Source organism: Colossoma macropomum, unplaced genomic scaffold (assembly GCF_904425465.1).
Source record: "Colossoma macropomum unplaced genomic scaffold, Colossoma_macropomum, whole genome shotgun sequence".
In the NCBI taxonomy this organism is placed as follows: domain Eukaryota; kingdom Metazoa; phylum Chordata; class Actinopteri; order Characiformes; family Serrasalmidae; genus Colossoma; species Colossoma macropomum.
Genome location: NW_023494787.1, coordinates 9681069 through 9704089, shown reverse-complemented (window position 1 = coordinate 9704089; position 23021 = coordinate 9681069). Strand labels below are relative to the sequence as shown.

Here is a 23021-nt window from a genome sequence, read left to right as displayed (position 1 = left end):
AACAGCCAGTGAGCTGCTCGGCTCGCAACCCAATCAGAACTCAGTGGCAGTAATGCTAGCTTCCTGCTGCCCAAAACCCGCTTGCTGTTGAAAAAATGGAAATATATAGGTAAGTTTTTTTTCTTTTTAGTGAAATACATCCTTCTACTTTCTAAAATTAAAGGAAAGTTGTGGGCAAGGGATTAGAAACTATTTTAACTTTTCGTTTTTAGCCATTTAGCTCTATTAACTCCCATTCATTGGGGACTTGCTTGTGGGTGCCCTCTGGCTTTTTGTTGTCATGTTTTTGATATTGCGGGGGTAATAGAAAGAGGCCAGGCTCCTCATAAACTGGCTCTGTTTATAGCTTGGGGAACCAACAGGAAATGGTGAAGGGGTCCTCAAAACTGAAGCTTGCCGCCTTTAGTTAAAGGTTTTCTAATTTGATTAGACTTTAAAATATTTCTGAATATGTTGACAAAGATCAGGACATACATGACTTAGTCACCTTTTACTTTTAATGTTTTCTCCCTTTACACTTGTGATTTTAAACATACTCCTTTTACCTAGAGCCATTATTTTTAGTCAAAATTGCTGTTAAGTAAGAGTTCCAAAAATGAATAATGGACAGAGAGAAAATGGGCCTCAACTGTGTAAGACCTGGTAGACCACCAAATCTGTCTTCATCAGATAAACAGTACTTAAAGCTTTCATCTTTGAAAGAAAGGAGAAAATCAAGCTCCACTCTGACTTCAAATCTGAAAAATCCACAGGTGTTTCTGTCCATCCTTCCACCATGACAAGACAAAGCTATGAGTCTGGAGGATGTGTGTAGCTGTCAAGAAGCTGTTGGACATGTGGAAAAATATCCCTCCAGATTTCTTTAAAATTGAAATGCCTCTTTGTTGTTTTGACTGGAAATTAAATGAAGGGTGGTCTCTGGCGTTTGCAGAGTAAGTTGTCTGTTAATTCTTTTGTTAATGTGTTTTTCTGACTTTTTATGTCAGTCTGAATGACAGTGTGGTAGGAAGAATGGCCCAAGCATTTCGAGCAGAAAGAGCTTGCGTTCCATTGGTCATCGAGGAGCTGTCTGTGGTTCTGACGAGAGTTTGGTCAACTCAGAAGCTCTCCAGGATCCTGAGCAGCTTGGCTTCCCTCCTGAACATCTGGACAGTTCAGTGTCTGAACCTCACTGAGTGTGAGATGGAGGCTCATTCTCTCATTGGCCTCATGTGTCATCCTGGTTCTCTGACTATCAGGTATGTTTATGGAAGGACTTGTAGGAAATTGGAAATGTAGTAAAGGTACAAGAATTTAGAATATGGTTCATTTACAAACTGTTTCTGTGTGGGTGTCTTTCCATCTGTCGGTGTTTGTAGGTTGTCTAAAGAGACTCTCCAGCAGTTTGCTGTTTTGGTGTATGAAGTAAAGGATAGGACGCTAACCTGCTTCTTCCTAGAAAAGTTGAGAGGAGACCTGACTTCCTGTTCTCTCAGCTGGGAGGAGCTTATTTATTTTGTCCAACAAGGAGGTTGTTGTGTTACTGTGAATGTCATGAAGAGGAGTATTACTTATAAACATGCCAGGGAGCTTCTGCCTTTCCTTGATAAGGTTCATTTCAAAAGGTAAGACAGTAACATCATGTTCCAATGCAGAGTTGTACAGTCAGAATTTGAAAAGGAATCTACTCACCTTGGAGGCTTATTTAATCTTTTGCTTTTTCGGCCAAGTGAGAGTCAGTATTGTTCCACTCAGCATTGATGGCTTCAAACAGTTCAACAACACTGAAAAGTATTTTGAGATACAAAGATCAGAATATGTTTTTTACTAATGGTTCCGGCCTGGTCCAGATTTAAACCATATAAAGAGTATTTGGTCTTGCACTAAAAACTAGATTGGCAATATTTTTCAACTGTTTAAAGCCAATAGTGTTGTGTGGAACAATATTGACTCTTTTCTTTGTAAAAGGCTATCTGTAAGTTTACCCACAAGACTTCAGCATTTAAAGAAATCAGTACTGAGCATTATTATTTGTGATGCGGGTCATTCTCAGCACTAAAGAGTGTACCACACAGCAGTGTTGTATGAGATACTGACCACCAATGAAGGACTAGAGAATGACTAACACAAACTGTACAGCTACAGATAAGTCATTGTCTCTGACTTCACTCTGATTCTAATCTACAAGGTGAACCAACAAAGTAGGCATGTCTAATAAAGTGGACACAGTGTTTAAAAAGGTCCTGCGGACACTGCTGTGTGATCCACTTGTACCAGTGCAACACTCTCTCATATACCACTACTATGTCAGTGTCACTGCAGAGCTGAGAATGCTGAAATTATGCAAAGAAACAGATGAACTTCAAAATGCAACTTCAGAATGCACTGATATGGTATGATTATCATGCTGACATATTACATTTATGGATGGATGTGATGTAATCTCCACAGGCTGCGCTCCAGCGTTGTGCTGTCCATCATCAGAGAGATATATGAGACTGGCTCAGCTCACTGTGTGTCCAGCCTCTTGAGTTCAATAAAGAATTGTATCAACCTGAACAGTAGAGAGCTGGACTCTTTCCACTGTGCTGCCCTGCGCTTCACCCTTCAGCGCTGCACAGCTGTCTCTCTCAGCCTGCTGTGGACCTCCATACCAGAGAGGGAGTTGGAGAGCATTCTGCCAGTGCTCAATAGAGTTTCCCATCTCAGGTAATTCAACTCAAAGATAATCCCTTTTGAGGCTGATTTACACTATTTAAGTCAGGATATTTAATTGCAGACCCAATTATGAATATAAATAGGTACCAACATTAGGCTATTAACTGTAGCCTACTTTACTGATTCCTTTGTGTGGTGAAGTGCAGTGAAGCCTTTAGGCACTGCAACTGAACAAGCCTAGATATGCTTTGTAGGTCTGCAGGCTTTATATTAATAAACCATTGTGTAGAATCATGTTGCATATAGACCTAATTCAACATAACTGTAGCATTTTATTACCTTTAGGAAAATGCTGGCTTAACCAGAAAAAGGCAAAAGGCAGAGAGGACAGAAAGAGAAAAGACAACATAAACGATAAATAGAGATGAAACTTAGAGTTGGTCCAGTGAAGACTGCAAAGAGGGAAAGCAGAAAGGACGGAATGAAAAGAGACAATTTTGAGAATATAGGCAGCAGACTGAGTCAGAGAAGAGGCCTGAGCTGCAGTACATTATCATATCACATCAAGCCAGTTTAGTTTATAATTGTTATTGTTATTCATTCAGAGCCAAACGTTTATAGGTATAGCATAGTGGATAACGCCACTGTCCTTCACACAGCAGACTTCCTAAATGGGCAAGAACAACTTGCTATACTAATAAAACTTCTTTGTCAAGACTCCTAAGACTACATTTGCCTACTTCTGTACTTACATACTTAAAATTTAAAGTTGCTTTGGGTAAGAGTGTCTGACAAATTCTACACTTTCCCACTTCAACTTAAAAAAAAAACACAGTTAAAGTAAAAACCGAAAACTACTTTTCTTGAATTCAATCTATATTTTCATTAACCCAGTGAAGACATATTATATGAATTCATATAACTGTTTGTGATTTGTTGTCAGTGTTGACAGGCTCCTGTTGCTGAAGCTGCTCCACTGCTGCAGCGTCTCTGAGCTCCAGAAGGAGGCAGCAACAACAGTGCTCTCTTCTCTGCAGAACAGACTGGACTTCTCGTGCCGGGCCTGTCTGGACCTAACTACACAAACAGAGAACACCACTCTACATCTGACCACTGAGGACTGTAGAGTCATCAGCACTGTCATTCTGAAAGCCCCGAAGCACATAGAGCTTATTCTAGAGGACTGTGAGATAGAGGATGCTGGAGTGGATGTCCTCTTCTCTGCCTTGTGCATGGTCAGACTACGGTGAGACGCGCACATAGGACAGAGCTCATACAGGAGTGGCATGAACAAAATTCAGCTTTAGCTTCAAACTGAAAGCTGCCTTGTCAGAATGTGACTATATTCATAACTAACTCTCCATTTCTCTTTGTTTTTATGTCTCTCTCTCTCTCTCTCTCTCTCTCAGCTGCAGTAAAGCTCTGCTGCTTCAGTTCCTGGCTCTTGTCCAGGTGGGGACTGAGCGAATGTTTCGCGCTGTAGCTCTCTCTCAGGCCCTGGATGGAGAGGTGGATCTCAGTGAGGCTCACCTGGACCTACAGGCCTGCAGATCACTGGCGCTGTTTCTGGAATACACTGATGACTTGTCAGAACTGGACCTCAGCCACTGCCGGCTGACTAACCACTGCCTGGAACTGCTTCTCCCACACCTGCACAAAGTCAACATGCTTGAGTGAGTGTACAATGTATATGTGCCTGGATGTATATTACTGTTTATGCATATGTTGGTGATAATGTTTTTGGGTTTTTTTTTTTCGTTTTCTAGTCTGAGTCACAATGACATCAGTGACAGTTTAGCAAGAAGAATATTTAGCATCGTCTCCAGTAGCTGTAATATACAGATAGTTCGGTAAGTATCTGTATCTGCATCTGAGACAAATACATGTAAATGAACCTTCTTTATGAGCTCCCCCCCAGCCTTACAGGTCCACTATGTACGGTCATATGCAAAAGCTTAACTTACTTTCACTTAGAAAATGAACAAAACATATAATTTGATGGTGTTCAAACTTTTGCATACAACTATATTCGTACAGTTACAGACTGTTGCCCAGCTGTAGCCCAAATGCGCAATTTATCAGCCCCTCTCTACCTCATTCATCATTGGTCAGTTTCTGACTGCAGGATTGCTTAAACATGTTAGTGTTACTGCTAAGTTGAGAATGATCCACCGCCTAAAAATATAGAGCCAATAGTGACTCTGTAGTAGAGGCAGATGATCCAAGGTCACATTACTCACAAAAGTGTATGTCATGTGTATCATCAGTGCTGCTAGAACACTGAACGACTTACTGAAGAGAAAAAGACAGATTTAGACCAATTATAGAGAACGTCTAAACAACAACTGTCAGTCTATTGTTAGTGCATAAACTGCATAGTAAAACAGAGTAGAGCGGATATCAATCAATTGTGCCATTATTTAATGTTAATCATTACTTTTAATCATTTTAATTTTTAATGTTTTTAATGCATTCATTTATTGTTTGACTTTCCTCATGTTCTTAGTTCATTGCACTTCTGTTTTGCTGGTGCATTTTGTCTTCTAACTTGCTCACTTCAAAAAATGGAATGTTGTGATGCATATCGTGCATCCTGAAAGTATTATTATTAATATTATTGTCATATTTTTGCTATCACTTTACTCTGGTCAGCAACTGGCTAGAGGATGGTTAACATAAACTCTGCATCAAGAGATGAGCTACTGTCTCTAACTGTACACCAGCGAAGTGGAGCTGCAGTGGTAGGGTTTCTAATAAAGTGGCTGAGGAATATGTATGTTTGCATATCTATTAGTTGACATTTTTAATAAACATGTATATCTACAGGCTTTTCAACATCAGAATCACAGATAAAAAGCCCTTTCTAAAAGATAAACGCTTTGAGATCTGGTGACCATTGTCAACCAGTATACTCTGCACAGATCACAAGAGATGCACTGACAGATTTTCAAATTTTTCCATTTTAAGGACCTCAGGTATTCCTCCTGAGGTGCAAAAGTTTTCACCCTTTCCTGAACCAAGACGTGCTTCACATTCTTCCCCTACCTTTGCTCCTTCCTTCTTCACTTCCCTCCTTCACCATCTTCCCTTCTGCTTGCTCCCTCCCCTGACCCCTAGTATCTCTGCTTAAACCATGTCAGACTAAGTGTTCATTGGACTGATAAAGACCATGCTGTGCGTGAATCCCAGCATGTACTTGAATAAAATTCAGAATCTGATCTAGTGTTCTGACTCTTCCTGCTGAATTTTTAGCACTAAGACCTCATGGATCATGGAGCAGTACCAATCTTAAGTGCCTTAGATAAGTACTGTACACCTGTTCAAGCTCACTGGATAATAAAAAATAATTGCATACATCATTTCTTTTCTAATTCTTGGTTAAGCACCCCTTTTCCTTAATAAAAGTATCAAGGCTGTCAGCTAAGATTATACCAGTCTCTTGAGATTTCACCTGCTCTATTCTCAACACACTTGAGAATTGGGATTGAGGTCTGGTGATGTTGCTGATCTGTCAAACCGTCCCAGTGTTTCATCATGTCTGTTGAACCGGTCACATGCAGACACCCTGTAGTAGTCATCCTGGAATGTGGGAGTGTCAATGCTGTGTTCCTCTTGCGCATGAAGAGCAAAGTTAGTGGAAGAGTGGGCGTAATGCTTGCTTGACAGGATTCTCACTGGTCATTAAGGCAATTGGAAGCTTAACCAAGTATTATGGAAGAAACGATGCATGCAGCAAAGTTTTTCGTCCCGGCGGAGCTTATCTTGTGTGTTTTTAGCTATGTTTTATTCTTTAAATAGACTACTGTTTTTTTTTTTTTTTCTCTCAAAATGAACTTTTTTTCAGGGCTACTACAGACCTTAAGCTGAATTTCAATATAAAGAAGCCTCCAGAATTATTCACACTCTTAATAAGGAATAAAAAAATGTCTTTGTTGCTTATTAGTTTGAACTTAAAATGAAAATATGAAAGAAATCGATGTTCTCTGTATTATAAAATTATTCCAGCAAATCTTCCAAGACATGTTTATGGCATGGTTATGTAGTGCAGTTCAGGTAAAGGGTAATGCTTTACCAAGGGTCAGGTTCATAAGGCTACATGACAATAACATATGTCTTTCATGACAACTAAAATAAACCTACCTCAACATTTATAAAGGCTTATTCCAATAAGTTGCTTTTGTCAACTTCCATGTCAAGTTGACATAATACCTATATCAAGTGGCAAGTTTTTGCTGACAGGTTGTGTCTTAACACTCTCTGGGGTGAAATGACAAAATACATTATGACAGTTCACTTTGTGTATTTTTGGTATGTCAAACACAAAGTTCATGTTGGAAAACTGGTTGCAAAAACAAAGATGAGTAAAAAAGATGCTTAGACATGGTAATGTCATAACACTGTAATGAGTTATGTATATATACTCTGCTCCTAAGTGAGTGTTATATTTGAGTTCATAAGATTATATAAATCACTATGGCAGTGTAATGACACTGTACTGACAGACTTTTATATATTTTCTCTGGCCCTTGAGTTTCATCTGTCTGTTTATAAGATGTTATGAATCCTAATAATAATGCCAAAATACAGAAAAAAGGAGAAAAAAAAACTTATTTTATGGCAACTAGACATTCAAGTCGACTAAATCAGCCTTAATGACAGACTGCTGCTTACTGGAATAAGCCTTTATAAATGTTTATGTAGGTTTCTGTCATTTGTCATAAAAGACTTATGTAATTGTGATGTAGTCTTATGAACTGGACCTACGGTAAACTGTTATCAAGTAAAGTGTTACCTCCAGTTCCGTAATCTACTTACTCAGCCCAGGGTTGTGTTTTTCCTGAACACCTGAATCACTTTCAGATGGATTTGATCATTATTAGATCAGAATGATGAGAATTCCATCAGTGATGATGATGGGACTCAGGCACAAGGAGCACAAAAATGAGCAAAACAGCTGGATTACAGGATGGGAGCTGGAAACACTAATTTGCAGAAGGAGAACTACTGTGTTTAGCGCCATCTGCTGTCCATATTGTGGTTTTGTGGTTTAACACTGTGCTCTAACTTGAAAGCAGTAAGTATATCTGCCTTATATTTTTATGAAAAAAAGTAATCAAAATAAGTTTTATTAACTTACAGTTCAAGGTTAAATAATTTCTAAATGCCAAATCAGTCATTTTACCAACACTTTTTTTTTTACACAGTATAATTAATGGCAAAACTAAATAAATACTTTGAGAGCCTGAATAAATACGTCGAATGATTCTTTCAATCAGTGTAATTTTTTATTTAAATAAAACTAGTTCAGTTGCTTGCCACTACATGAAGTATTTCTTTAGGTTGATCTGACAAACCATTTTTTACAGTGTAGGTAGTTGATTTCTGGAGAATGTTGTTAATAAATTAAATGAATTTTTCTAGACAGTGTTTTTGTCTCGCATCACATATGCCAGGTTTAGCTTTGAACCTGTTGAGTTGTGGATTTGGCTTCCTCTCTTGGTAGGGGACAGGGTATGTCAGGAGAGTATATTCAGAAAAACAGTATCAAGTATGAACATAAGGGATAATAAAAACTTCTATGAAGCTATAATGCAGTCTACACTGTAAAAAAAGACTTCACATGGTAACAAGTGATGTAAATTGTTTTATGAACTTGAATAAATACTTTAAATGACAGAGCAAAATGCAAATTTTTAATTTAGCTGAACAAATGCAACATTTTACATCAGTTTAAACCTCAAAAACACTTCAAACAGACATGCTTTAAAACATCCCTGTTCTATGGAGTGTATGGGCTTAATGAAATCCCATCTCTCCTATCTTTGCAGCTCTTTCAGTGTCATCTTTGGTGTCTTTGCTGAATCTCTGATTAGTTTCCTCCTTGCCAGGACTGTGAATTTTGGTGGGAGGCCTTCTCTTGTCAGGTTTCTAGTGGTGCCATATTTATTCAGTTTTGTTGTAATGGATTAATGGTGCTCTGTGGGCTGTTCAAAGTTTTGGATATTTTATCCATATATTTTATAACCCAACTCTGATCTATACTACTCCACAAGTTGGTCTTCATGTTGCTTTCTTAGTGGTGTTGCAGACTCACAGGCCTTTCAGAACAGGTGTATTTAGACTGACATCATTAGACAGATCATGCGATACACACAGGTGGACCTTAATCATCTAATTATGTGACTTCTTAAGTTAATTGGTTGGACTAGATCTTATGTAGGGGGTTCAATTTAAAAGGAGAATACATATGCACTCACAATTTTTCATTGTTTTTCTCATTCCTGTTAAACAATTTGGTCTATTTTATCAGGTCCATTGTAAAAAATCCAAATAAAAATATGGTGTAATTCCAGGTTGCAATGCAACAAAACCCAAGGGGGTGAATACTTTCGCAAGCCACTGTACAAACTCCAACATGAGAAATACAGTTGTTAACCAACTCATCAATGCTTTATTGCAGAATGTGGTTTGACTTTGACTTGCTGAAATAAGCAAGCCCTTCCCTGAAAAGACGTTGTCTAGATGGACCTAGAAACCTGTATATATCATTCAGCATTAAAGGTGCCTTCACAGATGTGCAAGTCCCCCATGCCATGTGGACTAATGGAATTTCAATTTTTGATTCGTCAGACACAGGACACTTTTCAACTTCAGTCCATCTTAAATGAGCTCAGGCCCAGAGAAGGCGGCAACGTTTCTGGATCCTGTTTATATATGTTTTTTTCTTTGCATGGTACTCTTAACTTGCATTTGTGGATGCAGCAACAAAATGTGTTCACATACAGTGGTTTTTGGAAGTGTTCCTGAGCACATGCAGTGATTTCCAGTACAGAATTGTTTTATACCTGGTTGCTTGTGAACTCTAGCCAGCTAACTTTTGTTAACTTTGGGTTTAAGTGAGGTAAAGAACGTTAGCTTGCTAGGGTGACAAGCCAGTATACTGATGATGAAGCACAAAACTGCGACATTTTCAACACCAATATGTGAATGCAGCATAAAGGATACAAAGAGGTTGGAAATGGTCATTTAAATAGCTCTTATCTTGAAAAACTGAATTTCCCTTGCTTTTTTGAAATAAAGGAGTTTGAAGTAATTGGTAAACACTGATAAAGTTTCAAACACACACTACACTACACAATTCACTACACAATCCATATGGTGCATACATGTAAACTATGCTGCAAATCAGCTTATTTTGAATTCACTGTTCCTGTGAAGTCAAGAGAGTGAACTCATTTACGTGTATCCACCTGCTCAGTCTACAGCAGTTTAGCCTTAGTTCTGAAGAGCATTTCAGTTCATTTTTCATATTTTATCAGTCTTGAAGGTACAGTAACAAAAGAGCCTGTTCTGTTGGCTGAAGACAGGTTGGAAAATGGTCATGAAAATATTAATTAAGACCATTTTAGGTACATAAAGTAACACATGTTATAAGTGTACCCCAGAGATGAAAAAATAAAATACAAAACAATTTAGGATATAGACCCATTAAGAATACATTTTGATACATAAAACAGCACAAGTAGAATTCAGTGAAACAAATAAAATACAAGAACAATGTAGGATATAAGCCCTTCAAATATGGACTGCTCAAATGTGTTAAAGTAGCAGGTTATGGTGAAGTAGTTGGGTAAATTCAAATTTTTTCTGTTTTTAAGACATAATGCAACAAATATAGGACCAGTTTCCTAAAACCACATTAAGCCCAAGCTTAGGCTACAATGCATTTCTGAAGGTGATTAACCATTGGTGCTGCAGTTTAGTCTTTAGTCTATGTCTGGAAAATTGACACATAGTGTTTGCATATAAAGTCTGTAACAGTCTAGTTTCTGTGGAGAATCTTGGAAGTCAGCAAGGTTTGATATCCTTTGTTGTTTATTTAGTGGCGATGGTGTTTAGATGTTGTGAAGAAAAACTCCGCCGATACTGAGTTGCCAGTAAAAGGTTTATTACATAGTAAAACAGTATCATATCAAGCACTATAGAGTACCTGAGAGAGGATCTGTGCCAATTCTAAATGTCCCCTCCCGAACAGACTGACCAACAGCATATATATATGGTTCTTGTTGTTGAAACAGGAGACAGAGCATATGGTTCTTTTTAAAATGATCTCATCTATTTGGACCTAAGAGAAGAAGGGAGAAAGTGAGAGGCCTACTCCCAATGGGAGCAAAGGGCCCCCAACTCACATTCCTAGCCCCTGCACAAACAGAGCACACAGAGAACTTCAGGCCCCAAATTCATGCTAAAAGTGTTTTTACCTTCTTCTATCAAAATGTTCCTTTCTAAATATACTTCACCTTCCTTGTAGATTTGCCTTTCAAAAGCATTGTAGTAATAGACAGATCTAGTACAGTGGTTTTCATACAACATATTGCTTAATAAAACAGCCACTGAGGGGCTGCAGCTGTTATTTTTTTTTTTTATTAAACAATATGTAGAAATATATATGACCTCATTAGTCTGGCTGTGTTTACATTTTATGTTCAAAGTAAAATGTTTCTCTTTTTGTTTGTGTGGAATTCCTCCGTCATGGAGACAAACAGGGTCTTTCAAAAAGAAAAGACCGAGGTTGGACCCACTGCATCAATGGTTATAGGTCTGTGTCCTGCATCTGCTGTTCAGCCCACTTGTAACTGCCCACCTCCTGCAGCCCACCCACCACACAGATCTATATGGTCGCCCTGTACCCCGCCTAATCCGGCTATGGAACCCTCTGACTCAGCTCCTGTTCTCTGGCTTCTCTGCGCTTGCAGTGCTTGCTTGCTCGCTACATGAGTAGGAGGACAGGACAGGGCATCGGCTTTACCGTGCCACTCACCCGCACAGTGCATTATGGTGAATTCGTAGGTCAGTAGCTCCTCCAGCCCACGGGCCACCTGCCCTTCAGGCTCTCTGACAGTCATTAGCCACTGCAGGGAGGCATGATCATTGCTTTGCTAAAACAGGCACTACTTTCTCGTCATCAGGCCACTTCTGCTATAGTACTGCAACACCACTTCCACTGGTGAAGGGCAGGTTAGGGTCTGGGTCTGGGGTGACAGGATAGGTGCACTTCTTAGGCCTTGCTTTAGGGACTCCAAAGCTGACTGACAGTCCTCTCAGCAGTTGAATTTTTTTTTTAATTTTTTCTTTTTGGAGCAACCTGTACACGACCCCCACACAAACTTCTTGTAATAAGAGGCCAGCCCTAAAAAGCTTTTCAGTTGTTTCTGCTCAGTGGGTGTGGGCCACTCACATATGACGTGCACCTTGTCTTCTGCAGTACCAAAACCCTCACCATCTATGCAGCCACCTACCAGGGTGTAATTTCAGCCCTGCAGTACCGATTCCTTGTGCCTTGTGCAAAGTGGCCACAGTGGAGTCGAATGAGCTTCTATGCAGCAGTATGTTGTCCAGGAAGACTAGGCACTCCTGTCATGGAACACCCTCCAGTACCCTCTCCATCAAGTGTTCAAACATTGCTGGGGCATTACAAAGTCCGAAAGCAAGAACCTTGAACCTTGGGTCTAGCTTCTGGACTGGACTTCTTTCCTTCAGGACTGTCATTCTGTTACTCTCTCTCTTAGGTGGGGCGGTGGGGCCTGTTTTGGTGCTGCGTGGGCTGCCGGGCTTACAGTGGGGGAGGTGAGTTTACCGTATCACGTGTCAGGAGGATGCCATGGAGGACATAAGTTTAATGCCTAGTTGCCCTATCAACCACTGCGTTCTGGCTAACCTGCGTGTGGGGGAGGGATGCCGTACATGCAGTAATGTTAGTTGCTTTCAAATTGGGACCGATTGGATTGGATAGTTTGGATAGTATTTGTCTGTGGACCTTTAGTCTTATCTCATTCTAAGTTGCTCTCATATATTAGACCTAGTTCTCATTGGTGAAACATCCGTTGAATTTTATATAATGAGATAAGACTAAAGGTCCACAGACAAATACTATTATATATATATATATATATATATATATATATATATATATATATATATTTAGCTTTTCATTTTTTTTCCTTCATTCCTTTATTTTCCCCTTTTCTGTATTTTTAACATTTTACATGCTATCCGGTATCGACCAGAGGAGGATGGGTTCCCTTTTTGTGTCTATTTGAACTCTAAAAATAAATAACTTGACTTAAAACGACACTCCGTGACATTTCAGCACATTAAGTTCTTAAGTATGTTATTTAAACACTGAACTTAGGTAGTAATTCAACACCAACAGTAGCCTACAGTTCCTCCCACAAGCTGTCAACACTTCCTGCTTCCTGCTTTTAAAATGAAACACTTCAGTCTGCAGTAACGGGCTTCTGGGCCAAGAGTTTAACTATATTTTAATACATGCAGTAGCACTGCTGTGATCTTTATGATAAGTTGCTTTATGACGCTTTTATAAAAGGACTAAGGGCTCTTGGACTTGAAAAAATATGAAGAGTGTTTGTTCTTTTTGCTTGTCATGACTCTTCATCCGTTCAGCTGAATCACTTGCATTCCTTTGTTTTCTTTTAATCCGCTTATTTCTGTTCCTCACCTGTCAAGGACAAGGACAAAACCCAGCTTCAGACAGTAAAACTTGATTCAGCATCTCCAGCATGTTTGAAAAGAATCTGGTAGGTATTTTTCCTTCTGTTTGATTGCATTTCTTGTTGATAAATGTACAGAGGCTTTTAAAGACGTTTCAGTGCCAGTTTATTTTCAAAGGAATTTTGGTATTGTTTATTTATTTATGTATTTATCTGTTTATTTATTTAAAAATTGCAATTAAATCAAAAGTACCAAATGTATTCTTAAAATAAGGCTTTCTGTTTTCTTTTCATAGCTGGCGGACTTTCGGTCTATGTCTAAGGAGCCACAGCACTGCAGTGCGGAGATAAGATTTTTCAAGTTGGCTTGAGTTCATAAAGAATCTCCAGGACTAATATGGCTTCTTCAAATCAGTCTGCCTTAAAGCATGTCAGCAATGCTCGTGAACACCTGTATGAAGAGCTTCAAAACCTGCCTCTTATTATTGAAAAACTTCACCAGCAGGATGTTCTCAACAGCTATGAAGTTAGTCTCCTTGAGGCTGAACCTGAAAAATACAACAAAACCAGCAAAATACTGACCTGGGTCATGAATAAGGGTGAGGAAGCCTGCTACCAGTTTCTCAAGATACTGGATTTTGAGAGGAAATCTGTCTTACCAAAGCTGCAGTCCTCTATGCAGGCTGGTAAACCACATGCCTGGATCAGCCAGTTCTCCTTTAGAGATGAACCAGAGGATGATTACATTCATGGTAAGTATAGTAAACTGGCAAACTAAATTCTGACCAATATGTAAGACACAATATCTTCATGTTCCTGGTTTGTAGAGTTAAGACTTCTCATGGTTCTTAAATATAAGAATGAAAAATGAATACCATGGTAAAAGTTAAAGAAATGGTTCCGCGAAAAATCTAATTGACACAATTTTCCACTTATCCCAGATAGTCCAGATTTCCCAGTAGACCAATGTTTCCCTCAAATGGGTTATGCTTTAGTATACCAAGGTATGTGGACACCTGTCTATATATATTACGTCCGTTTTAATAAACAGTTAAGCATTTTTTTTTGGAAAAAAATTGACTAATTTCACCGCTATGTGAATGCAGCTGGGATTGGGTGAGGTTGGGGAAGAGTGAGTGAAAAAGGTGGTGGGAGACTGAGCAGCACTTGTGAAGAAGTTAGCTAGTTACTATCTGCAACTAGCAAAATTGTTCTGGCTGAATTTGCTTTCTGAATTTGGTGTGCAGGATATTGTCAGTTACACATGTGATTGAATTAATTTATCATGTTTGGTGTGTGAAGTCCTTTAGGCTTCACATGTATGAGATCAGAAAATGAAAAACTGTCACCCTGTGATGAACGCTCAGAGGTCTTTTTTAAAGCTTTAAAGCCAAACAAATTACATCAGCAGTTAGATTGCTAAAGAAATAGGCATCTAAATCCACTGAACTGAGCCAAACCTCCTTTCACAACTTTCATTTCTTCAGCATGTCCTCCAGCAGCGCTTGGTAGCTGATGGTCAACATCAGCTAACTAATTAGGTGAGTTAGACAGTGTTTAGTTATTTCTTAGTGTTTACTGTGTTGTGTTATATAATCAAGCTGACAGGCTATATTAATTATTTTATTTTGTTTGTTTGCACATTAAATGATCAGGGGTGCGTTTCCCAAACAACAACACAAGTCATTGCTGAATCAACATAGTACGGTCTTTAAAATAACGAACATGCAACTTATGTCTGTTTCCCAAAAACATCACATGAATTAAACATGTGAAAAGTAAAACCTAAAACACGAATGTCAGTCTAGGCTACATCATTGAGGTTGGGCTGCATCCATTTAATTCTTGTTTTAATAACTTAAAATTAATTTACTTTGCAACAAGATACATCCTGAAAGTTTTGCTTTGAATTTAAATTAGAATTTCTGTAATTTATATAAACTCTTAGCTGGGCTATATGAATTGCTGTTATTGCTTAGCATTGTAATGACTTAATTACATTTAGTGTACCAAAAGTAAAATACCAAAACAAACATAAACCAGCATCTCTATTTTAAAGAGCCTAAGCACCAGATTTGTCACCTGCAGCAAATTACTATAAACCTTGTGGCCCATATATCTGGATGCATTCATTTTCTTTTCTTTCTTAAAGTGGTCATAACAGATGTTTTTATGGTAAAAACAGAATTTTATCTATCATCTTTCACTTTGAAAACCTCAGATATTTGACTACATGAGAACTGAACTCATTATGTTTGAACCTATAAAAAGGCACTTTACCAGATGAGCTACAAGAGACTACAAGTTGTTTCCACCTCTATTCTTAATTAGCTGTGCAAACCAGAACTATGTTGGTTCCTTAAAAAGCTACTACTTTCCTAAATACAACACAAACACAGAAAGAACAGTTTATTCGAACAACAATATTGTCTTTCTAAGAGAATTGATAGAGAAATCGTTTTTAAGAGTAAAATTGTGAACAAAACTTCACAATTTATTTGTCTCAGTTAGTTCAAACTTTCTGAATCTATGATGTATTGATCAGGAACAGGAAACAAAGCTGTTAATTGCACCCTCAGAGCTATCGCTCCAACTACTCAGCTCGCTGGCAATGGTTGCAAATATTTATTTGAACTAAGGATTTGGGGAACACTTGCTTGTCTAATGACAGGACCTCTGACAGAACTTACCTACATAGACAACTAAGCTTTTGGGAAAAAGACTCCTGGTTGGTAAAATCCTGCGGAAGCTTTTCTGGTCGGTTGTGTTTAAATAAAAAACTATTTGTAAAAGGAGCAAAACTTCACAATGTAGATGGTTGCTGTGGGCAGCAATTTAACAACTTGTGCTATGCTGAAATCTGACTTCCCTTTGTATACACGCATGCCACACAAGCATATGGATTTTAGTTTATATTCATGATATATGTTGTTTCAATATATAAACATAGAGTTGTTTGCAAAAGTTAGGGCACCTGGCCAAGTTACATGTGTGGTTGATTTTTGAAGTGAAATAAACACAACATCTGCAGCAAATTATTAAAGATAAAAATAATCAAATTCAATGTTATTAATGTTCAATTCAAAAATTGAACTTTTGGTCACAAACGCCAAAGCTATGTTTGGAGAAAGAAAAGGAACAGCCTTTGATGAGAAGTACATCTTGCTGACTGTTAAGCTTTGGGTGGATCAACTAGCTTTGGGACTGTGTGGCAGCCAGTGGCCCAGGAAACATTACACAGGTAGATGGAGATATGGATTCCAATAAAAAACAAAAAAAAACAAATGCTGTTAGTCAAGAAGCACAGTTAGTCAGGAAAGAGGCTGACTTCAACAACAAAACAGTGATCCAAAACATACCTCAAAATCCACAAAGAGCTATTTGAAGAAAAAGAACACAAGTAAATGATTTTTTGAGATCCTCAATACTCCTTTTCCGTGGGATATGACAGCATTTTCACCAACATGTCAATTCACGTGGGATTAATATAACCCGAGGTTATTTCTGCTCCTCATTTAAAAATAGGCAGTGTTCAACCTTTGGCATACAGCTGTTTATCTTAACAAAAAATATTGTGAATGTAATCTGTAGCATCCATATACCTGCAAAGAGGAGTCAGAATTCAGCATAACACCTGTTGTCTGAAATTGATGACAGCTATGTTCAGCTTCAAGGTAAAGTTTTGTTCAAAGAGGTTTTGTGGATGTATTTACAGGAAACATTTGGGTGTCTCTTGACTTGTAGTGTTTGTTAGTGCTAGCCTCAAAGATCCAGCGCTAAAATAAAGTAGAAAAATTGTGACAACAAACATGTCTTGGTGATTGACTACTGAGGTAAGGGGAAAATTGTGACAATTAGACTTTTTGTCAAACCATTTCTGTAAAAATGAAATACCATTAGAAGATACAAAACAATGTAGGATTTAAACAAATGTGAAGGATTCTTGATATTCACCTCTCTCTCTGTTGTTCCCATTTATTTTAGGGCCCACCTCATGTCATGAGCTTCAAAACTTTTTAAAGACAAATGCAAAAATATTTCTTGATCAGCAATGGAAACAGAGCACTCATTTCTTTGGAGGGACAGCCCAAGAAAAATTCACTTACATTCCTCTTGTGTTGGATACAGACACAGAAAAGAACAAATCACTTAACAAAATCACACTCAAGAGCAATAAATCTAAGAAACCCCGATCAAAAAAGCTGAGATCTTACATACCTCAGGACACATACAAAAAGTCTCCTAAAGATCTCCTTGATAGCCAGGAGAAAAGCATCCTATTAGTAGGAAAACCAGGAATTGGGAAGACATCAGTTGTTCGGCAAATGCTGTATCTCTGGATAGAGAGACATGACAAAAAACATGACTTCATGTTTTATTTTGATAAAAACATACTGTCAAATATCTCAAACATTTCTAACCTGGAAAATCTTCTTTTAGACACATTCTTAATGTCAAATGCACATCTAAGAGAAAAGACTGGAGAAATTACTCAGTATCCTCAGGAACACTCTGAAAATGTCACGCTTATTTTTGATGGGATCAGTGACTTTCATGACAGCCGTATTTTACAAAGAGTTATGCAACATGACATTTTGCCTGAAGCTAAGATTGTGATAACATGCAGGCCAGAAACAGAGGATGATGAATTCTTTGACTGGCCAACATGCAAAGTATATGTGCAAGGGTTCAGTGAAGAGTCTATCTATGATTACTTTACGCAAATGCCAGATCAGGATCCAGAATTAGTAAACAGTGTGGTAAACAATCCAGCACTGTTCAGTCTCTGCCATGTCCCAATGTATGCGTCCATGGTGTCGGCCTGCTTTTCCCACTGTACATCTGAAGGTGCTCATAAACAATGCACAGCTACTGAGTTGTATATACGAATCATTGCATTCAGAGGCATGGAAATAAGAAACTGAGGCAATTAGATGGACACATTAAAGGCTGCAGGGACACAATCTTACTTTTGGCAGAGAGCGCATTCAGTGCAACCAAGCTAAAGACTATCAACCTGGAATTTGATTACAGTGACAGTTGCATTGCTGGTGTTTTTCTGAGATCAGTGTCAGTTGTGTCACCAGCATTTGCCAGGACATTCTGTGCATTTCTTCACAACACAATACAGGAGTTCTTCTCTGCCCTGTGGCTTCTGGAAAAACCCCAAAAACTTGATGAAGTACTCCAGCTTTGTCAGACTGAAGAGAGTAAGCACATGAAATATGTGATTCCTTTTCTGTGTGGGCTTTTATCAGAAACCAACATCCCTCTTCTAAAGTGCCTCTTCCCACCCGACCAGCGGAAAGGAACCTTTGATGGGTTCTTTGAGAAAGTCTTGAACACATTTCTACATGATGAACCAGATGAAGAGTATTCTGTTGATGCTGTCTTCCTCTGTCAGTGCCTAAATGAATTTCAGTCCTCTGAAGCTTGTCTCCGGTTCCTGGAGAGAGTAGACTATAGTTTAGATTTGAGTGAAGAACATCTTGACCCTCATCAGTGCTGTGCTGTGTCCTTTGTGATCAGCCAATCCAGAGACAAACCAGTTCACCTTAATTTGGAGAACAGTGTTGTGTCTTTTTCAGGGCTGAAGACGATTCTCAGACATTCAGAAAACCTCAGGTATTAACCATTCAGTAAGATATGAAATTATGTATGTTGAATGTCAGAAATTAAGTAAAATAGTGGGATCAAGGATTATCATTATTAACTTATATTATTTATTTATTTTACTTATTATTTATTTATTTATTTATTTACTTACCTACCTACCTACCTTTAGGGATTTGTCAATGACTCTCTGCCAAGTGTGGACAACCTCTCTGAAATGTGAGCAGCAGAGTTATTTGATAAACCTCCTGCTGTTGTGTGGAAATGAGATTTATCTCCCAGTTATCATTCAGAAAGCTTTACTTCAACAAGCTGGAGAAATCATAACCCAAAGTGCAGATCCAAAAATCCTTCATCTGTGCTGTGATAAACACCCACAACAGCTCAGTGATGCTTTCTGCAGGACCATTTCCACATGGCTACCATCCATCAGCTCTGTTCAGTGAGTAACCCTTGCAAGTGACCATATTTAGACATTTTTAATGCCGGAGATTCCCAGATTTTGGAAACTTCCCAAATAAACTGTTACAAATAATGTGGCAATGTCTTTCTGGAAAGAGAGAAGGAATTTACTGCAACCTTGATGAATTAGATGCCATATTCTCAAGTCTGCAATTTCATTGTTCAAGTTTCATTTGACATCTTGTAGACCTCACCTTTGGTAATTACCCCTGAGTAGAAATGATAGGCAGACAAAGAAAATGCACATGAACTTGAGAATGTGTGTTTGTGTGCACAACGGTCCTGCTGGTCCTAGCCTTCCTGGGGCCTAAGCAAAACCTGACTTAGGGCCTCCTCACCTAAACCACCTATCAACATCCTCTGCCAAAGTGATGTTAAACTTTTGGACACAACCCTTAATTCCCTTTAAAATCATCTGTTGTAAATCATGATGTTAACCCAGTAACTCTTCCATTATATTGTTGAAAACATCTTACCTTTTGAATTTAGCTTTTCTATGTAGATAGTGGGACATACACCATGGAGTTTTAACATGGAGAAATTTCATTCTGCAGCTAGCTTGCAAAGAAATTAATGTTAGCAAGCTAATGATTAGCTTTGTTACAATTTGCCCCCAGTTCCCTTTATAGAGCACTGCTTAGATAATAAATTAATGACTTTTACACACAAATAATGCATAGGAAGACTGGAAGCTATGTACTCTATGACTGAAACACATATGGCTCTATATTTTATATCCAGTAGAGCTGTAGTACTCTGGTCTGGTGTTGAAATTTTTATTATTGTCTTGGACTTGGTTTTATTATTGTATTTGTACTCTGTTTTGTCTCTGTCTCAGCCGTCAGTCTTACCAAATTTATTTTCTGGTCTAGACCTGAGTCCAGCTACCATTAAAGAATGTTTTCTCTCTGTTACCAGCACATGCTGACTTGCACTCAAGAAATTCAGCAGCTTTGGTTCATTTCAGCAGCAAACAGAATTTTAGTTTGATGGAAAAGTAAACCATTCTTTATAAAGTTTTTGTGAAATCCATTTAACTATTCGATGTGATGAACACAACCATGAGAAACTGTTATACATCCCCTCCCAAGTTCATTGTTTCTCTACCACGTACAGTGTTGCTTGAAAGTTTGTGGACCCTTTATCATTTTGTGAATTTCTACATACATGAGACCCAGAATATGATCAGATCTTCATTTAAGTCATAAGAGTAGATAAAGGCAACCCGATAAAACACACACACACACACTCACACACATCAACTAAACTGCTTATCCTTCTGGGTCACGGTGGGGTGCTGGAGCCTATAACCCAATAAAACAAATAACACAAACAATTATATAGTATGTCATCCGTTTATTGAACAAAATAACACCAACATTAAATGTCCTTGTTGACAAAAGAATGTGAACCTCTAGAATTATTCATTGGCTCTAGGTGATAATTATAGTCAGGAGGTTCAATCAATTGAATGACAATCAGGTGTGAGTGTGTGTGACTTTACCCCCTATTTAAAAAAAACATCTTAATCAAAGTCTGTTTGTTACCACATACATTTGTAAGAACATGCCATGTCTCAGTCGAATGACACTTCTGAGAAAATTATTCGCCAGTGTTCATTAGGGTGGAGGAATTTTAAAAAATATCTCTGATAAGTTTGGACTTCTGATCCACTGTCAGGCCGATTGTGTACGAATGGAGGAAATTCAACACCATTCTTACCCTTCCCTGGAGAAGTCATCCAATCACATCCAGTCACAAAATGACTCCAATGCTAAGGTGTCGAGTATTTTGGAAGACCACAAAGAACCCAAGGGTAACATCAAAGGATCTGCAGCCTAATGTCAGTGCTCATGAGTCCATCATCAGGCAAACACTGAACAAGAATAGTATGTATGGAATTATAGCATGGAGAAAGTCACTTCTCTACAGGAAGAACATTTCTGCCTCTTGAAAGCTTCAGAGCACCACCTGGCCGAGTCAGAAGAGCGCTAAAATAATGTTATGTGGACGGATAAGGCAAAGTCGGATCTTAATGGCTTATGTGAAAGTATGTTATTTTAAGCGAATCCGAGCACTGCATTCCAGCATAAGAATCTCGTCCCAATTTTGAAACACAGTGGTGGCAATATCATGGATTGGGGCTGCTTTGCTGCTACTGGACCAAGACAGACAGCTGGGTTTTATCAAGGATTTTATCAAGAAAGTCTGCTGGAGAATATCAGGGCATCCATCATTAAACTGAACCTCAACAAATGTGGGTCCTGCAGAAAGACAACGACCCTAAAAACACCAATTAGTCTACAAAAAATTATTGAAGCAGAAGAAATGTTGCATTTTAGAATGGCTTAGTCCAGGGGTGCACAACTCTGGTCCTGGAGGGCCGGTGTCTAGCACAGTTTTGAGGTTTCCCTGCTCAAACACACCCATTAAACCTGCCAATTAACAGATGAGAGTAATCAGGTGTGGTTGAGCGGGTAAATCACCAAACTGTGCTTGACACCGGCCCTCCAGGACCGGAGTTGTGCACCCCTGGCTTAGTCAGGGACCCTAGACCCTTATGCAATAAAAATGTTGAGGCAGAAGGAGTGGTGTTCATGCAAGAAAGCCCACCAACATTCTGTAAGAAGGAAAAAAACATGATTCCTCCAAGTCAATGTGCAGGGCTGATCAAAAGTTATAAGAACTGTTTAGTTGAAGTCATTGCTGCTCAAGGGGGTCACGCCACTTCCTGAAAGCAGACGTTCACATACTTTTACCAACAAAGAAATTTAATGTTGGATTACTTCGTTCAATAAATGGATGAAAAACTATATGCTTTTTGTGTTTTGTGTAGAAATTCACAAAATGATAAAGGGTTCACAAACCTTTAAGCAGCACTGTACGAATTGGTTGGTTAATTCCTGCAATTTTGTGACGTTTTAACTAGGCAAATACATAAGTTTATTTATTTTTTTTTATACCTCAACAAGTAGCTTAGATAGATTTTATTTATACTGTTAAATCTAAGTAATTTAAAACGTTCTCAATTTGTGTAGCCAGATACAGTCACGACAGAAGAAGCTAGTGTTAATGTCTTGTTCATATAGTAGTCCTCTTCCATGTAAATCGTTTTTACTGAATTTGACAGTCTTGCATAATGATGAGTCTACTGTTTTACTAACTGTTGCTAAATGTTCTTGAAGCCTCACATTAATACCTAGCTAGTTAGCTAACAATGTTTGTAGTTTAGTATTGTTTGCTAATTTGAGTTAAATTGGTTAGCTATGTTAGGAAGGCTTGTTTACAGTAGTTTGAGAAATGTTTACAAAATCAGAATTGAGGCCATTGAACATGACAGTAAAGTGTTGAATGTCAGTAATGTGCTGGTTGGATTCATTCAGAGCGGCCATTGGTTAGATGCTTTAGGAACAGGCATTGATTGGATTAATTCAGAGTAGGCATTGGTTGGATTCATTTAGACATGGCATTGATTGGATTGATTAGGAGTTTCCCCAATGCCCTTCTAAATTATCCTCTTTCTTCGCTTGTGTGGAAGCCATGTGCTTTTTAGCCATTTGCTTTTTTTTTGTTTTGGTTCCTTCGTTCCGCAAGTCTGTGTTTTCCCCTGTGTCTGTTCTTTCTTCTATTTTGTTTCTGGTTTTGTTTCAGTTACTATGCCTGTGCCTGTTACTGTTCATGTTTCTGTACTCATTTCTGAATTTGTATCTCTCCCTATTCCGGTCACTGTCCCAGTCCCATTCCCGGTCCCTATTACTGTCATGGTCTCTGTCCCTGTTTCTGTAGTTATCCAGTCCC

The 23021-nt window shown here is 38.5% G+C and overlaps 2 protein-coding genes across 2 annotated transcripts in view; both read left to right on the top strand.

Annotated features, from left to right (window-relative positions):
• The window catches only part of LOC118804866, a 36709-nt gene extending 30854 nt beyond the window's left edge, over positions 1 to 5855 (top strand). Inside the window, exons 17-23 of the mRNA XM_036565485.1 lie at positions 987 to 1238; positions 1359 to 1604; positions 2431 to 2688; positions 3581 to 3883; positions 4047 to 4310; positions 4404 to 4487; positions 5464 to 5855. Coding sequence (XP_036421378.1) covers positions 987 to 1238; positions 1359 to 1604; positions 2431 to 2688; positions 3581 to 3883; positions 4047 to 4310; positions 4404 to 4487; positions 5464 to 5530 — 1474 coding nt within the window. The 3' untranslated portion in view covers positions 5531 to 5855. The remainder of the gene's footprint in view (positions 1 to 986; positions 1239 to 1358; positions 1605 to 2430; positions 2689 to 3580; positions 3884 to 4046; positions 4311 to 4403; positions 4488 to 5463) is intronic.
• Positions 5856 to 12999: 7144 nt separating this feature from the next.
• On the top strand, positions 13000 to 19313 carry LOC118805336 (NACHT, LRR and PYD domains-containing protein 1b allele 4-like). The gene is made up of 3 exons (XM_036566062.1): positions 13000 to 13235; positions 13445 to 13900; positions 17133 to 19313. Exons 2-3 carry the CDS (start codon positions 13546 to 13548, stop codon positions 18071 to 18073), a joined length of 1296 nt encoding a protein of 431 aa, XP_036421955.1. The 5' UTR covers positions 13000 to 13235; positions 13445 to 13545; the 3' UTR covers positions 18074 to 19313.
• The last annotated feature ends 3708 nt before the right edge of the window (positions 19314 to 23021 follow it).

Excerpts from the sequence above, each read along its gene's own strand:
- LOC118805336 (XM_036566062.1), top strand. The coding sequence starts at position 13,546 with ATGGCTTCTTCAAATCAGTCTGCCTTAAAGCATGTCAGCAATGCTCGT. Across the intron at positions 13,901-17,132 it reads AGAGGATGATTACATTCATG|GGCCCACCTCATGTCATGAG; the intron begins GTAAGTATAGTA and ends CATTTATTTTAG.